Here is an 18,925-nt window from a genome sequence, read left to right as displayed (position 1 = left end):
AGAATGATGACTTCAGTCACCAACAAAATTACAACCACTTGTTTTCACAAACAAATCAACTCTATATGTATCAGCTGAACACACAGGGACCTATATGCCCGATAATCTGTGATAGATAGTTCTTTTTATGATGTTCTCTTGGATTTTTCTCTTCTTGTTCCTGCAGAATATTGTTCCTTTTTACAACTTTAATGATTCTCAATGCTATTCAAAAAAAGAAAGTCATGTATATAGTGATGGAAATGTAGTGATTGCTGCACTTGTTCCATTTTATAATTCTTATCAGGACAGGGCACTTACTTTTATGAGTTTCATATGACAAACTCAAAAAAGGTAAGTGGTTTCAAATTTTATTACTTTTCGTTATTCAAATTTCATTGAACTCAAGCAAGTTTGGATTGTCATAAATTTAATTTTATTTCCCACCCTGGCAAGCCCTCTCAAGTACTCAGAAACTTCTTTCTCAGGTGTGTCTTCCTGTTCCTTTTTCTCCCCTCTCAAAGAAAATACAGTGTTTTAATCCATGTTATTTTAAACATTTGATATTCTCAATCTCTGCATTCCTTTTCAGTGCCTTTAGCTGTCCTGTGTTGGGGTATTTACATGGTTTTCTTTGCAGATGGAATATCTTGCAATTTGGCTTGTTGTTTTGGCCCATTTTCAATGTGTAGATTTCACCCTCCAGGAGAAATGTTGCCAGTGATCACAGTGACTACAGAGTCCATATGTGATGATCGTGGGGTGATAGGGAATGCCAGTGCTATCTGCTGTTGTTTAGCAGGTCAGAATGTGAGACTCTGGAGTTGGGAGATCTTCTACTTAAAATGCTTCAAAATGATTTGCAATTTTCAGGTAAAATTTTGATTAAAAACCTTTTAGATTCTGTCAATTTTGCACCATTTGCTCCACTTCATTTATGTCTTTCTAATTATTAAAACTGGTATAGATATGCTGGGCATTGGTGGCACACTCCTTTAATCCCAGCACTTGGGAGGCAGAGGCAGGTGGATCTCTGTGAGTTTGAGACCAGCCTGGTGTACAAGAGCTAGTTACTGGACAGCCTCCTATGCCACAGAGAAAACTTGTCTTGAAAAATAAAATGGTATGGATAATATCTGGAGCTCACATAGATGTTGATTGTGAATTTTCAATGTAGTATCCTAGTTTTGTGCCTTTTATAGTAGAGGTTAGTGGTGCTTATGGCACTTAAGTTAGTAAAATGTCTTATACTCAACTGTGGAGAAATGCCTACATAGACTTTCTTGTGAAGGATGCAAGATCTCTATTATTAGATGCAAAATTTTCTGTAGATGTAAGGTACATGAGACCTGAGACTGGGAAAAATTGTTTATACAAAATTTTAACACAAAGCTGGAAAATGGAAATTCAGAAGCAAGGTTCAAGTAGAGAGTCGGCACACAGACAAGTAGAAGTGACGATGAAATTAAGTCCTTTTGATATGATTGTCTTTGTGTTGAAACAGGGGTGAGGTGACAAGTGCTCAGCACAGCAAATGATCAGAGAGGAAAAGTTGATAGATTATGTAGGATATGATACATAGTCTGTAATAGACTTAGGAAGTATGGTGACAGACATTCATTTACAGGAAGGTACCTATGAGTCTATACGTGGAACATGAGTTTATTTTGTCTTTTACCCTTTTATACATGTTCTTTCTGATAATCATAAGAAAGGACATGAAATGTGTGGCAAGGAGTATATTCATTACAATATTTTTTTCTTAATCTCTAAGTTGTTTTACATTTGTTAGATCACAATTTAAAAGATAACTAAACATCATATATCTATACTCCTATATACATTTTTATATATACTCATATATTTTATTATAAATGAATTTGTTGTGGCCACTCAGAGAGGACCCCAAGTCTTCAAGCAGCATAACAACATTAAATTCAAGTACATGAAGGTCCATTTATTTCCAGAAATCCAGCTAGGGGGGATGGAAGACCTGAGACTACAAGTCTTATTAGTGTTCCCATAGTTAAAGATATTACTTAGCACATTAAGTCTTTATACATAGTTATAGCACAACAAGTTTTCATACAAAGTAAAAATGGGGCCTTTAGAAGACAATAACTGCCTTTAGATAGGTAGAATTAATTGTCACATCTGTGCTCCAGGATTCAATGGCCAGAGAACATCCTATGGCTCTGAGTTAAAGGAGTAGCTGCCACTGCTGTTGCAGATACTCATGGGTCTGGGATTCTGATCAGGTAACCTCATATAACCTTCCTCACTTAGTTGGGGACTTTTGTTTTCTTTTGTTTTTTTTCTATCCATTTACCTTAGTGGCCCAGAACACATCAATATTAATATATAATTTTTGCAATACAGTATATATAAAAACTGTTCCCTTTCAGATTAATGCTGGTTTATACATATTAGCAGAATTACTAATTTTCTGATCAGGTATATTTTAAAATAATTTTGTGAATGAATAGTAATATTCCCTGTGACAGATTAAAAACAGTCAATTTCTCTACTTATGTACCCCCATCATTTTTCATATTTTTTGAAGATACAGTTTATAGGACAAGTTCAATTGCCATTTTTATAATGCAACTACAAGAATTTCCATATATATTAGTCACTCAATGAATAATAGAGGATATCATGCTCTTTTCATTGTGAAACTGATATTTAAATGAGTATTGAAATTTTCAAAGTAAATGAACCAGACAACAAAATTACTGATTTTGAGCTGTATTATTTGTTATGATCTTATCTGTTTATCATTTCTCAGAATATGGCTCTGCTCTTTAAGTTGCTTTTTAAAAATTCTATAAAGTTGTAACACCTGAAATAAAATCGATTGTAAGGTTATTAGATATTATGTTTACTAAGAAAAAAGCTCATAAAAATAACTAATTACAGATAGATTATATAAAATTTACTTATCCATTAAATAAAATATAAGTAAATTGTTCCACACAGTTAATAATTAGCAAGTTACATTAACAAGACACTTGGTCTCTATCTAAAGGACCCTGTTTTTAATTAAAAAAAAACTATTCCATAATGCTCCCTTAAGTTACCACTCTCTGAGGAGTGAATGGGATGTGGGGTGAGGAGATACTGGGGGGAGAGCGAAGACTGGAGGAACAGGGACCTGGGATAGGTTTGGAAAATGAGATTGTTCTTAAAGTTCTATAAATTGTCTTTAATGCCTTTATAGATGACTTGACTATAGGGAAAGGAATATGCAATAGAAGCTGTTGATTATATTTGCTCAATTATTACTCCCATAATTAAAAGGGAAAGCAGCTCCAATATGTATGAAAGGGGTTTGAGGAATACCAGAAAGAAAATATTTTGACAGATTTTTGCTAATGAACAAAGGCCATAGATAAAATTCCAAACAAATGACATTGACATTTCAGTTCTTCCAGACACCAAAACTGATGTATCTGTAATGTCTCAAAACTCTTAAAATCCTAACTGGCCTATACAATAAGTCTCTACTCAAAACTGGACATTGGTACCTTATCTCAGGAAAAACAGAATGTAAAATGAGTTAAATATAGAGGGTCTGAAGGGCAAATAGAGATATGAAATCCTTATTAAAGATGTAATCATAGTCTAATGGAGATGCTTGTCAAACAGAAGAGGGATATGAGGACCACTAAGAATAAACTACATAATGGTCGACCAACTTTAACACTTTTAAACACTAATAAAACAGGGACATGAGTTGGTTGAAAACACTTGGTTATGGAAAAAACTGTTCAATTATGTCAGCCTGTTTAAAGCATGGAAAGTGTTAAGATGGGGCCAAGGTTATGCTTATGTTTCCACAGGAGATAAAAGGTTATGGACACCATCAAAACTGATACAAATCTGTGATAGGGAAAGTCCTGTGTTTATATCAATAAAGCACTGTTGGCCAATAGGAAAGCAAGATATGAGTGACTAGGAGTTGAGGAGGACTCTGAGAAGGAGAAACACAGGGAGTCAAGATGTAACTGCCATAGGGATAAGAAGCCCGGAAACTTTGCTCTGGTAAGAGAAATACTTAGATTAACAATTATGGGTTAAATACTTAAGACAGAGCTAGACAGTAAGAAACAAGCAAGGCCAACAGCTACATAATTAATATAGCCTCCTGTGTGTTCATTTGGGACTGATGTGGCTCTGGAACCAGGCTGACAAGAAGGCTTCCCTTTACAAATCTGTCATGAGAAAGAGGAATCTCTTGGATGTTTATGCTGCTGAGATGCCTCTCAGAAGATAAGATAGGGAAGGTGTTTGGAGCAGACAGCCAATCCACCCAGCTATGGCCAGCATAGCATTTCTGTGAGGAATGAGAGGCACTTACTTGAGTTTCTCAGAAACCTTAGAATGTTACAACCTTGTACCTTGCTATGTTATAGGTGGTATCTATGTAGAACACAGGGACTGATCATACTTACTGGGCCTATATTCCAAGTCATCCAATTAGATCAGCAGTTAAGTTGAACAGATATGGATAGTCCTGTGGTGGTTAATGAGTCTTCTTCTCTACCTGGTCCTTATGACAAAGGAGTTCCTGTTCAGCTAATGGAAGAGGGTACAGAGATTTAAAATTATACTTTGGGAGTAGAAGAAATTCCTATTTGTATGGTAAATTGAATTCAGTGCCTAAACATAACCTTTCAAATATGTAGTAAATAGTACTCAAGATAATCATTCTAAGTTTTATTAAGTTTTATTTACTTCATGCATCTGGTTTTAAAGGACATGGGATTAATGTGGCTAATTCCAAAAATATACCCTTGTGTTGTATGTGGGTTACCAGTAAGGAATCTGACTGGGTACATTAGCAACAATTTAAGAGAGAGAAACCTGTAGACAGGCTTTAGTGGCACACACCATTAATCCCAGCACTTGAGATGCAGAGGCAGGCGGATGTCTGTGAATTCGAGGCCACCCTGATCCATAGAGTGAGTTCCAGTACAGTCTCCAAAAAATAGAGAGAAACCCTGTCTCAGAAAAATAAAAAAGAAGTGAGAAACCTGGAGTGCTAATTAACATCACCCATGTAGACAGAATTTACTGTGGCCCTTATGACATCTTTGGGAAAAATTTTCTCATTTAGTTAAGATGATGATGGTATAAACCATGTGTGTGCAATAAACTAGGTTTTCTTTTCTGCTAAAGTTGAACTCACCTGCAGGGTAAAGTATTCATATCCACCATCAGGTCATTCAAGGTTGTTGTGTAATACATTCTGCTAAGGAGTTATGAACATAGTGAAGGCATGGAGAATGAGGAAAGCAGATGAGAGAAAATACAGTATTGAGCACACAAAACCCCCCAAATCTCAAGTCATGACTGTAGGCTGTTAATCCACTGGAAGATTACTCAATCATTGTTCTCTTCCTTGTATGGTTCTCAGAATGGAGAAGGACATGGGGGAGATGAAAGATTTTTCAAAGATCTTTGCTTGGGAGGGAGATATTTAAAACCCTCCCAGGTGCAGAACTTAATGTTGCTTTAGGTTTGCTATATGCAACTCAGGGAGACATCAACATAAGCATCATTAATCCTTAATTAGAACAACTCAAAGGCTTCAGTCTCTCCATCTGTGTACACACAGAAGGAATTATGTGTGGAGGCTTTGGGGTGATATAGTACAGCACAGGTGAAACTTTCAGGATGCACGTTTCCATCTTCTGGTTATTTCACTTAATAATCAAAGAATCTGGGGTTTTGTATGTGCTTCTACTTACCAGGAGATTCCAGGGTTATATAAATTCAAGTCAACTCTCCTGTCCAGGAATTTTAACTCCCTCAAGGCCTTTATGTAATTAAAAATCTCCACTTACAATATACACTGACATTCAGATTATAAACTTTACCATAATGAAAAAAATTATTTTCTGTAAATACATAACATAGAAGGCATAAGAGCCATTGCAAAGCAGGGCAGTGGTGGCACACGCCTTTAATCCCAGCACTCGGGAGGCAGAGGCAGTTGGATCTCTGTGAGTTTGAGGCTGGGCTGGACCGATAGCCTCCAAAACAATACAGAGAAACCCTGTCTCATAAAAACCAAAAAAAAAAAAAACAAGAGCCATTGCATCATACTGTTATATGAGTATCATTCATAAATATTGATAATCATTCTCTGCAGAATCAGGAACATTGCCTACCAGTATTCTGTGTCCTTCATATTTGCCATTGAGGAAATCAACAGAAACACTCACATTTTACCAAACACATCTCTAGGATTTGACCTCTACAATGTCAACAGCAATCGATGGGATACTCTGGAGGCACCTTTTCTTTGCCTCACAGGAATGGGTATAATGATTCCCAATTACACATGTAGAAGGCAGAATAATGTTGCTGCTCTACTTACAGGAGCATCATGGCCAACATCTGCACATATTGGGAGACTGCTGAATATCTACAATTTTCCACAGGTGACAAACAAGAAACCTGTGTTACACTGTAGACATTTCAGGTTTAGTAAAATGTACAGAAGTGATAATATGTCATTATCAATTGAAGAAAATGAATCAGACATTTGGTTATAAAGCCTCAGATACTTGGCTGGAGATAGAGAATAGGAATAGTTTGAAACTACATTGGGTGGGTTGACTATGCTATGTCCTGTGAGGTATTATCTATAAATGTTTTCAAATCATCATAGGAGTTTAAAGCACAATGAGCAGAAGTTATTCTCTATGAAACCAAAGTGCTACCTTGGGTTTAGGATTGTGTTCTATTTCAATGTTTTCATTCTTGTTTCTATTTGAAATTTCCTTCAGGTTTATTTTGGGCCATATGTCACTATCCTGAGTGACAGACACCAATTCTCTTCTCTCTACCAGACAGCACCCAAGGACACATCTCTGCCACATGGCATTGTCCTTTTGATTCTGCATTTCAACTGGACATGGGTAGGACTGGTTCTCATGGATGACAACAATGGGGCTGAGATTCTCTCAGATCTGAGAGGAGAGATGGACAGGAATCATGTGTGTGCAGCATTTGTAGGAATGATTCCAGGCAATGTGGCTTCATTTTTCAATAAGAACAAAGCTATTCCCCAGATCATGAAAACAACTGCAAATGTGGTTGTCATTTATGGTGACAATGAATATTTAAGTGGCATAATCTTATTTATAGGATACTATTTAATGAATTGGAAAGTCTGGGTCATGAAGTCACAATGGGATCTGAATTTTACTGCTGATGTTTTCATGTTGGATTCATTACACGGGAGTCTCATTTTTACACATCAGCATGCTGAGTTTTCTGATTTTAGGAATTTTATCCAGACATACAACCCTTCCAAATACCCAGATGATTATTATCTTGCTTATCTTTGGAAACGACACTTCAATTGCTCCTTTTCTGGCCCTGATTGTAAAATTCTTGGTAATTGTCCACCCAATGTTTCCTTGGAAATGTTGCCTAGAAATTACTGGGAAATGGACATGAGTGAAGAGAGTTACAATGTATTCAATTCTGTATATGCTGTGGCTCACAGTCTCCATGAGATGACCATCAAGCAAGTGCAAAATTATCCCCAAGAAAATGGGGAGATGAACATTAACCAATGGGAGGTAATTTTCACCTTTTCTATTTTAAGAATAGCAGGGTGAAAAAGTAATGTTTTATTTTATTTAAATTAGAAACAAGTTTGCTTTATATGTCAATCCCAGCTCACTCTCCCTCCCCTGCCCCCCAACAACCCTCACATCCCTGTACCCCACATCCTGAACTCCCCTGGGAATGTGAGGCTCTCCATGGAGGATATCAAAAGTGTGTCATATAATCCACTGCAGGGCCTAGGCTCTCACCCATTTATCAAAGCTGAGATAGCATCCTTTCATGTGGAATGGGCTCCCAAATTCCATTTATACACCAGGGATAAGTACTGGTCTACTACACAAGGCCACATAGATTGCCAGGGCCTCCTCACTGACACCCACATTCAGGGGGTTTGATTCAGTCCCATTCTGGCCTCTCAGTCATTAGTCTGGGGTTCCTAGACTCCCCCTTGTTGAGATAATCTGTTTCTGTGTGCTTCTGCAGCCTGGTCCTGGCCCCTTTGCTTATCACATTCTCTGTGACTGGGTTCCAGGAGTTCAGTTCAGTATTTAGCTGTGCTTGTCTGCCTCTGCTACCATCAGCCACTGGATGAAGGCTCTAGGATGACATTTAAAGTAGTCATCAAACTCATTATTGGGTAATGCATTTAAGGTAGCCTCTCCACTATTGCTTAGTTTGCCAGTTGGTGTCATCTTTGTAGATCACTGGAAATCTCAATAGTGTCAGATCTATCCTCAAACCTACAATGACTCCCTCTATTTTGGTATCTCTAATCCTGCTCTCCTCTATTCATGTGCTAACTCAACCTTCCTGCTCCCCCATGTCCTCCTCTCCCCTCCTAATGTATGTCTTTTTGTGACTGGTTTACCTCACTCAGCATTGTTTCTCCTAGTGTCATCAATTTGCCTACAAATTTCAAGATTCCATTGTGCAAATGAACCAGAGTTTCTCTATCCATCTTAGGTTGAGGGACATCTAGTTTGCTTCCAGGTTCTGGTTAGTATAAAAAATGAGGGCATGAATATCGTTGAACAGATGTATTTATTTTATGAATGAGCATCACCAGATTCTGCATTTCTTTTAGCTTAACCACTTTCTCAAGAATATGAATTTCAAAAATGCTGCTGGAAACACTGTGGTTCTGGACCCACGAAGGAAATTAGATACAGATTATGATATTCTCAACCACTGGAATTTTCCACTTGGTCTCAGACAAAAGATGAAAATTGGAACATTTTCTCCAAATGCTCCAGAGGGACAAGAAATATTTTTGTCTGACTATATGATACAGTGGCCCACAGGATTTGCAGAGGTGGGTTGGATCTTATCTAATAGGTTTGATCTCAATCAATAAACATTAATTTGTGGATGTAATGGCTTTTGATTCCTTACTCAATGCCCATCTGTATCCATAAACCTACTGTCTTCTGAGGAATTATTTGTTTCCTTATTCTGATTAATGGGACTGTTTATTTTTAAATCCTTTTTTCCTATGGGCTCTTACTTCCAGTTATAAATACAGTATCAATTCATTCACTTTTCATCCATGTGCTGAAACCACCTGACAAGAGCATTAATGTGACTCCCAGATTAAGAAATGTAAGTTTATAGTTATTGAGCTAAGGCAACAGGAAGTGCATAAGAGCATGGAGTTAGTTACATGACAAAAGCAAGAACTGGACCCAACTAAACCAAACCAAACCAAACCAAAGTCCAGGCCGACCTAACATAAGAACATAGCCTTTTGTTGGTCACACTTGGCATTAGCAGCACATAATGTTTCAGGCAAACATGTAGGCAAGAGTCTGAGGAATTATATCATGTTGTTAGTTCAGGCAGGTAGTAGATATTGGTTCAGGCAGGTAAGGGATATTCACATCCCTTTTTAGTTTTCATTCAGTAAACAACAATTGCCAATAAAAAGTTGCTACATATTGCCATTTATGTCTTCTCACTTGAAGTGCCTCAATGTAACCATCTTTCACAGAAAGTGAGCAAGACTAGCTTATTTGGTAATTCTGAATCAGTCAAGCTGAAACATGTAGATTACACATCACCAATGGAAAACAAAGCTGCTTCCTGCAGCTGTCAGGAAGTACACAATAGGACCGCCATGGCATTAGAGTTGCCCCTTTAGACATGTTCTCAGTAACCTAAATTTTTCTTAATATTCCCTACCTCTAATATTTACACACTGGTTCATATTTTGTTGCCTTATGATCATTTGTTTAAATACAGTGAACTTCATACCATATAATACATTGAAATAGAAGCTATGCATCAAAACAGGGATGCAAGTTATACATATATATATATATGTATATATATATATATATTGTTTGCATCCTATTGTTCAGTAATGGAAAATACCACTTTTGTTGTTTTAAACTGTCCACTCCTGAAGATTTTCACCATGTATTTTATTCTCAGCTTCCTCGCTCTGTGTGCAGTGAGAGCTGCTTTCCTGGATTCAGAAAATCTGCCCAGGAGGGGAGGCCTCCTTGTTGCTATCACTGTACTCAGTGTCCACACAATGAGATTTCCAATGAGACAGGTAAGTGTCATGCTCACTGGGTGACAACTGGGTCTCCACCTGTTTGGAAATGTCTTCCTCATGCCTCTTGGTTTTCAACTTTCTCTGTTCTATATACCTTTTTAAAATTCTTACTCCATGACTTGCTGTATTACTTGGTGGCTGACCACTGATGTCCTCATTTCGTCCTTCTTTTGATTCTTGATTCTCATTCCCAATATCTCTCATCTACTTACTGTTTCCACATATTTCCCTGGCTCGATGCATTCTTCTTCCAGTTTACTAGCCATTAATCTCTTTGCATAATGAAACATATTTTCTAAATCATAAACAAATGTAACACATCTTCATTTAATATTCCACAACAATATTATCTGAAAGCATATCCAAGGAATAGGACATAGGAATGAGACTCTTGAAAACAGTGACTGGAATGAGCATGGTTAGACACAATGTTTTATATGGAGAGAAAATCAAAGAGGATTCCTGAATCTTAACATTAATATCTAATAGATTCTTCATATAACAATTGAAATATTTTGAGTAAAATAATGTCTTTCCTGAACACTCAGAAGTGCTAATATTTCCTCTTAAGGAGAGGAGGAATTTCAATGTTTTGGTGAGTTTGATTTGCCTAAATTCAAAATGTGCATATTGAGCCATACTATACATGCTATCAAAGACTTACTGTGCTTGTACTTTGTTACATTGGAGTCATATTAATTTGATGCAAATGTTAAATATATTCCTTAGAGGAAACTAGAAGCAACAGTATCAACCAATGCATTGTTGCAGTTTAAGTAGGCACTTCCAAATATATATAGTAACAAAGAAGAAACTAAAACAAAAATTCTAAATATTTCAAAGCAGTGAATCTCATACTTCAAAACTTATAGAATAATGTGTCAGTATCTTTAAAAATATAATTTTCAATTTCTAAAAATATTTATCATGACTTATATACCCATTGCTTTTATTATCGAAGATATAAGTTTGTACTTATGGGCCATTCATGCTCAGATAGAATCAATAGAAATAATCACACAGTCTGTAGAGGAGACAAAGTACCTTGAGAGTGAGAGAGTAACATGATGGCAGAGCTGGAAGAAATAACAAATAAAATGCTGATAATGGAGTAAAAGAGTGTAGGTACTAGCAACATGATGAATTCAATAGATCTTTAAATGTGAATTTTCAACAAATTGAAAAATCTACCTTGCAGAAGTATTGAGTATTTTAATGGAAGGAAAATATCATAAGTACAATGATATTTTTATCTTTTTACTTAAAAAAGGAGCTCAAAAATTAAAAGTGATTAAGCATCACTCAATTAGTTCAAGAACGAATAAGACTAAAATTGCAGACTTATATCTATTTGTTAAACTGATCATTTATCCCTAGAAAGGAATAAACAGTTTCACAAAAGTGAACTTTCCAAGTTTGAAAAATCTTATAACTGTCATTCTAAATGCAGTATCAGAGAATCAGCACCCTGAAGAATTCATTCATTAAACATTATGGGAACAGATTAATTTAGATCTTATGACTGAGGACATTCATTGAAATCAAATAAAAACACATACTCCTTGTACTGAACTCTCAGAAAAAAGTCACATATGGGAATTCAGATTGAGTTGATACTATGACCAATTAGATTTATGTAATTTAAATCAGTACTTTATGCATATATAAATAATTACTAGTCATTATTCAGGTGAAAATATATTTAATTATGCTAATAAAAAGAATAGAATTGCTTATTATATGTACAATAAAAAACCTAGAATCATTAATTTCAGAGCATTTGGGAGTTTTCAGTATTGAGCACTGATTTACTTGAGCATGAAACAACAAAAGATATGTGGGAAAATTCCAGAGGGCTGGTGCTGGGAAGTGGTTTGGGATAAAGGGTAACCTGAACAGAGACTCACAATCTTTGAATTCCTGAGCAGATATGGATAATTGTGTGAGGTGTCCAGAAAGTCATTATGCAAACATTGAGCAGAATCACTGCCTCCAGAAAACAGTGACCTTTCTGGCCTATGAAGACCCTTTGGGGATGGCACTGACCTCCTTGGCCCTGAGCTTCTCTGTGCTTACAGCTGGTGTTCTTGGTATCTTTGTGAAGTACCAACACACTCCCATCGTCAAGGCAAATAATCAGGCTCTGACTTACATCCTACTCATCACTCTGACTTTCTGTTTCCTCTGTCCCTTGCTCTACATTGGCCACCCCAACACAGCCACCTGTATCCTGCAGCAGAGCACATTTGCAGTTCTGTTCACAGTGGCTCTTTCCACAGTCTTGGCCAAAAGTATTACTGTGGTTCTGGCTTTCAGGATCACAGTTCCAGGGAGACTGATGAGGTGGATAATGATATCAAGGGCTCCTAACTTCATCATTCCCATCTGCACCCTCATTCAACTTGTGCTCTGTGGAATTTGGCTGAGCACCTCTCCTCCCTTTGTTGACTCAGATGCTTACTCAAATCATGGACACATACTTATTATATGCAACAAGGGCTCCACTATTGCCTTCCATTCTGTGCTGGGTTACCTCTGCTCCATGGCACTTGGGAGCTACACTATGGCTTACCTGTCCAGGAACCTGCCCGACACATTCAATGAAGCCAAGTTCATGTCCTTCAGCATGTTGATTTTCCTCAGTGTGTGGGTCACCTTCCTTCCTGTCTACCACAGCACCAAGGGGAAACTTGTGGTTGCCATGGAAGTCTTCTCTATCTTGGTTTCAAGTGCAGGCCTCCTAGGATGCATCTTTGTCCCCAAGTGCTATATTATTTTGTTCAGACCACATAGGAATATGCTTCATCAAGTCAGGAACAAAGCACATTCTAGAGGAAAAGTCGATTATACAGTTTAGTCCATGGTTTTCTTAATTATATATAATACTTCATGTCAATATAGGAGCAATCCAGTTGACAGAGATAGTGCAGCAGTGTAATGTTGGATAATTATTGTTTTCTTTTATTAATGAATCCATCATTACATTCTCATTTTGGAACATGTTTTGCATGTTTATCTATATTAGAAAGATTAATTTGACAAATATTCTGGCTTGTGATAGAGGACATTTGTATAATAAGTACATTAAGGTGAAGTAAGTCAAACATGGTAGCTTATTTGAAATTATGGAATATGTTAGAATACTACTTTAAAGATCTGACATCTTTGCTTCAATATTACATGCTATCCATTTCAGGTACAATAGATGGATCCTAGAAGATTGTCAAAATGCTCCTATATTCATTAAATTTCACTGAGATTTATCCTTTTTTTTGGTTTTACAAGACAGGGTTTCTCTGTATTGTTTTGTAGGCTGTCGGTCCAGCCTGGCCTCGAACTCACTGAGATCTGCCTGCCTCTGCCTCCCAAGTGCTGGGATTAAAGGCGTGCGCCACCAACACCCAGCGAGATTTATCCATTCTTACATCACCACCAAATGCTCCTTCACCACAGATAGGATACACTGCTTCTTCTTGTAACTTAGACTGTGCCTACTCCTGAAAACTGATTCTCAGAAGCTACCAATATTGTTAGAGCCCACTTAAGAGTGCAATATGTCTCACCAACATTATTAAAAGTTTAAATTTGCATAAGTGATGGGTGGTGTATCTTTGATTATTCATATTTGTCAAATTTCATTTTCTCTAGGACTTAATAGAGTGTTTTTCATATTTTCTTCCAATTGCTGACATGCTATTGAAGCACAATGTATTTGATTTCTTACCAATGTAAAAATGTCAATAGAGTAATTTATCAGAAATAGAATTTATTTTGGTTCATTGTATTAGAGGGCTTACCTATGGTTACTTGGCCCAGTGTCCTTGGACAGAACATCCTGCTAGCAGATTACTTTAGAAAACAGATGCTGTTCACTTTGTGGTGACCCATCTGGCAGGGACAGTCAGTGTAAGAGCAGGGGCACCTAGGAGAAAATTGGTGAAAAGGGGTACAGAGAATGGATGACAAGACAGCATTCTTATGGAGCCAACAACCTTTACTCATTCCAAAGGGGTTTATACATATATGGCTGTAGGTGGGACGTGAGGAGGGGAGGGAGTGGGGTGTTGACACCAGCTGTGATGAAGCTGGGAGGGCAAAAATGGGAGTGAGGGGTCGACCATCCTGGTGACCAGCCTGCAGATTCCAATTCTATCTTTCACAATCTACCCTCTATTGCTCGAGCCTATCACCCAAGTGACCTGGTAATTTTCACTTGGCTTAATCTTTAACTGACAGATAAGCTGCTAGACTGTTTCTCAGAACTTGCTTCATATCTTAAGAGGTGTTATTTCTACCATGTGTCCTGGATACTGCTAGGGTCGGTTTATGGCTGAGGACCATGACATTGTGGAACAAGGGGAATTAGAGTGAGAGGTGACACACTGGGAATATCATAGTGACCTATGTCCTTCCATTGTGTCATTTCCTAAAGTAGGTTTAACAATACCCCTGAGCAGTGCCACATGAATGGAGCAAGACAGTGAATGCATGAGGTTTGAGGGAAGAATGGTCTTCTCTTAATAATACAGTGACTTCTGCTAAAGAGGGTATTAGTTATCTGTTTACATTTCATTCTTTAGACTGAAATGCAGTGATGCAAAACTACTAGGCTTTCTCTTTCTTACAAGTCTGTAGATGTACAGAGAGGTCCCTTTATTGTGTGTTATCCAGTCAGGACATAAATGATTTCCCATGTTCTAAGTGACACATCTCTGCTTTTGTTCAAAACAATGGGCATGTCTTTAACCCTTGTCCTGTCTCTTGAAGATCTTTTATCATTCATGGAATAAACTTTGTTTTTCCATATAGGGAAAAACAGCTGTACCAGAAATCTCTCACACAGTGTTCACCTATTTGTGGGTTGTAATTTGTGCTATTGTCAATTAGGATGTTATCATACTTCCTTGGAATATATCAGCCACATAGAAATCTAACACAGGAAAAAATGAAAATAAACCTAATTCTTCATACAGCGTAGTGAGAATATCACAATGCCATGCTAGGAAAATTGTTGCAGAAGGATCTGTATAGAGCTGCTTCCTGCAAATAGGAATCACTTTGCCTACTCCTTCCATTAACAGAAGATGTGCTGAATAGAGTTTTGAATGAATAGAGTACATTGCTAAGGTTCCAGTGTAGAGCAAAGGCTTTCTTTTAAATGCTGATAATACTAAATTCCCTGCCTCAGTTTCAGGATTTGGCAGCCATCTGAAATTGCATAGTGCTATTTTCCTCTACAAAGCACAGAGTTTCAAATTCTTTTAAACCAAATTATTGCTCTTTCTTACTATATGCCTGAATGATTCATTTGAAGTAACAATCAAATAAAATTAATATTTTTTCAATAAATCAGCCCATTCCTTTCTATTATGGCCTAATTCAGTTTTCCAGTACATGTGAAACATGAGAAAGATTTTGAACCAAAATATTTCATAAATGATTCCTACCTAATTTTTCTTGGAGACTATCAATGAAATCCTATGACCTTGACCTCAACTGTATACCTTACCATTGACCATTCTGTATTCCAGGTCCTGCAGGAATAAAGAACACAGCTCTGTTCATAACTCTCTATGGCATTTGCCATCTAAATTTCTGGTATCTTCCACATTACAACAAAGGACAATAATCCCAAGTCCTTTGCAACTGAAACACATCTGAGTTACCATTTTTTAGTAACATGATTACCTATCACTCTGATTAAATTCTCTAAGCAAAAGCAATTCAGGTAATGGAAAGTCTTACTTGGCTAACACTCAGGAGACAGTAAATAACTGTGGGAGCTTAGGATTCAAGCTCAAGCTAATACCTGGAGGCAAAGCCATAGAAAAATATGTGGTTTTCTCTCTTGCTTTGTCCCTGTTTCATGTGAAGCTAACACTCCATTATTTTTCTTTCTTGAGAGAGGGTTTCTCTGTAAACAGTCCTGGCTGTATGAAAACTCACTTTATATACCAGACTGACTTTGAACTCCCTGAGATCCACATGCCTTTACCTTCCAAGTTCAGGGATTAAAGAAGCCATCACTGCATGGCTCACCTTTCTTTATAGCAGATTCCTAACTGTTCACTCATATTGTCATGCTCTGTGGAAGAACCTTCCCACATCTATCACAAATGTGACACAATCTCTCAGAGTCACTGAAACTAGTTCTTGTGATCTGGTCAAGTTTGCACCTGAGTCTCCATCAGATGACTCTTGCTTATGTCATGTTAAGAGTTGAAGCAAACTGGGAAACAAAGATAAACAGAATGTACCACCCCTGGTGTTCCTGATTGCTAGGCTTGCCCAGAGTGCCACAACAGCTAGTATTACCCAGTTGGACTTAAAGACTTGAGCATGTTCACAAGTAGATATGCAGAGATCAGATGACGAAGGCAGGACAGGTATTCTCAGCTCTGTTCTTCCATCCTAGGTGCAGACAGGGCTCTAGTCTGGGAAATCAGTGTCTTGGTAGAATCTCACCCAGTCTAGACAGCAGTTCCTGTCCTCTTCTAAGATAAGGTGTCCCTTGTGCTTTACTCCATTAGAGTCAATCTTTCCCTAATAGCTCATAAGTCCTACAGTCAAACATAAGCAACATTCACACAGTAAGAATGGTTATAGAAAAAAGAATTAGAACATAATAAAGTGTCTATGGAAGGGCTTAGAGGAAGTAAAGAGATGACAGAAATAATATCATTATAATTCTCCAAAATTATTAGAAAAATTTGGAACAGCCTTTATTGCCATAAGCTCAGTGCCTAGGGATTTGTATTATGGCACAACTTTTCTCTAAGGGTGTACATGTTAAACATGTAAAATCAAATGTTTTTGTTCATTCGTTTTGTTTTTAGGGAGTGTCACATTGTGTTATCCAGTTCAATTTTATCCAAATTAGTGCAACTGCTGTAATGTGGTCACAGGATAATTTCAGTTCTTTGTTCAGATTACTGATTTCATGCTGTGTGGATGCAAGAAACGACCATTCAGAACATTCAATAATAATCTAAAACTGATGTCTCACTGTTTGTTTCTAATGTGACTATGGTCAAAGAAGTAAAGTTTTCCTTCCCCTCCTTGCCCATCCCTTTCTATGCAGGGAATTCACCTGCTTTGATGTTGATCAGTGACCTCAATTATTACACAGGTTCCTATTCATTTGTAAGCTTGCAATAAGATCCAGAGAAATTAGAAGACACTCATTTACTGGTCAATTTTTCTTTCTCAATGACCAGCTAAGGCCTAGATTTGAAGAATATTCAGGACATTCTTCCCAACACTGGGCTGCAAAAACAGGCTTAGATGTTCAAAGCAGTTCTCAACTTCATAGTATGAGGCAGGCCTACACAACAGGACACATTGCCCTAAGCATAAATAGTCAACAGCACTTGATATAAATGGAAATATATTCTTAATGCCCTGGAAATAGAAGGCAATTGAAACAACAAAGATATCAGAGCAGTGATGCATTTTAAGAAAATCAAATTTTAAAATTGAAACAAATAATTGTTTTCAAAAAGATAAGTATAACTAAAAAAAACCACAGGTCTATACATTCTTTAAAAAGAAGAAAACAACTCCCGGGTGGACGAAATGACATGAATAAGATATGATTTTACCCTCCCACTTTTTTCAATCCTACCTGCTTGGATCTGTGACATGACACACACAGCTACAGCTGATGGATATAACTATAACAAGCAGTACTGAAAATGTCTATATAGGAGAGTTTGCTTGTTTGAAATTCTGCATTCATTGACTCCAGCTAACCTTCCCAAACTGTACACCCAAATCTGGCCCTCATTCCCTCAAATGACATTGATCAATACATGCTGGGAAATTACAACATCAGTTATCCTGTCCCAATCAGTTTCTATTTCATAATGGTGGCTCAAGCTGTTGTTTGCCTACAATGTTTCCATGTACAATATGTACAATAAAATATCCCCCCCTATACTGGACTGAATGTAGAAGCCGTGGTCTGCTCCCAAATACTTTTCCTGTTATTGAAATGGACAACTGACTACATGACTCAAATATGTAATTTAAAACTTACTGGTGGTTGAGTTTTTTTAATGTAAGCATTTTTCTTGTTTAATCAGTAGAATAAGGCCATCTCGTGGGGCACAATGTAATGGGATGTAAGCTACCTGATCCCATATAAGAAATTTTGTCTTAGAAATATTCTCTACAAGGCTGGGGGTATTGCTCTTCAACAGCTAATGTCGCCTTTAAAGGATAAATCATTCTAAACCCTTAAATGTTTAATAAACTCATTTTTTATTGACAGCATGTATCCACTGGTGGTTAATGTTAACAGAGGAGCCAGTCTGGGAAAGATTTTGCATTTGACATCAGCTGTTGCAATGGAAGAAAGGCAGTATTCCAAAGAAAGCTGCTATGTTACAACCAGATAGGTTTTTATTAGGGGAAAGGATAATAAGAATGGGACAGGGAGGGAAGAAAGCAAACTTCAGGGACAGAAGCTGAAAGAGAGAGGAACAAGTCACAGAGACAGGCATACAGAGAGAGAGAGAGAGAGAGAGAGAGAGAGAGAGAGAGAGAGAGAGAGAGAGAGAGAGGAATAGGCTGAGGGAGAGAAAGAGAAGAGAATAGCAGGGAGTCAGGTCCCTATTTTGTATGAAAGAACAAAAAACTTATTTTAAATAGTCTTGACTGCTGTTTGTCTCAAGGTTATGAGATTAATTTACACAATTTTGTTTTTAAGCCTTATGTCAGGTATATGTGTGTTTGCCCACATTTGGATGCATACAGTACCTAGAGACACCAGAAGATAGAAACAGATCCCTTAGAATTGAA

At 37.3% G+C, this 18,925-nt stretch overlaps 2 protein-coding genes across 2 annotated transcripts in view; both read left to right on the top strand.

Moving 5' to 3' along the window:
- The window catches only part of LOC121135338 (zinc finger protein 709-like), a 159,872-nt gene that overhangs the window by 116,176 nt on the left and 24,771 nt on the right, over positions 1–18,925 (top strand). The gene's annotated exons all lie outside the window — the stretch shown is intronic.
- LOC121135289 (vomeronasal type-2 receptor 116-like) lies at positions 1,439–12,980 on the top strand. The gene is made up of 6 exons (XM_040733814.1): positions 1,439–1,485; positions 6,137–6,428; positions 6,777–7,577; positions 8,651–8,878; positions 9,997–10,120; positions 12,052–12,980. The coding sequence occupies exons 1-6, from the start codon at positions 1,439–1,441 to the stop codon at positions 12,978–12,980; spliced, it is 2,421 nt and encodes an 806-aa protein (XP_040589748.1).

This window comes from Mesocricetus auratus, unplaced genomic scaffold (assembly GCF_017639785.1).
Source record: "Mesocricetus auratus isolate SY011 unplaced genomic scaffold, BCM_Maur_2.0 Super-Scaffold_100037, whole genome shotgun sequence".
Taxonomy (NCBI): domain Eukaryota; kingdom Metazoa; phylum Chordata; class Mammalia; order Rodentia; family Cricetidae; genus Mesocricetus; species Mesocricetus auratus.
This window is presented reverse-complemented; position numbering and strand designations above follow the sequence as displayed.

Coding starts and splice junctions, on each gene's coding strand:
- LOC121135289 (XM_040733814.1), top strand. CDS start 1,439: ATGAAATTAAGTCCTTTTGATATGATTGTCTTTGTGTTGAAACAGGG. Junction 1,486..6,136: donor GTCTTTGTGTTGAAACAGGG/GTGAGGTGACAA, acceptor CATTCTCTGCAG/AATCAGGAACATTGCCTACC. Junction 6,429..6,776: donor ATATCTACAATTTTCCACAG/GTGACAAACAAG, acceptor AATTTCCTTCAG/GTTTATTTTGGGCCATATGT.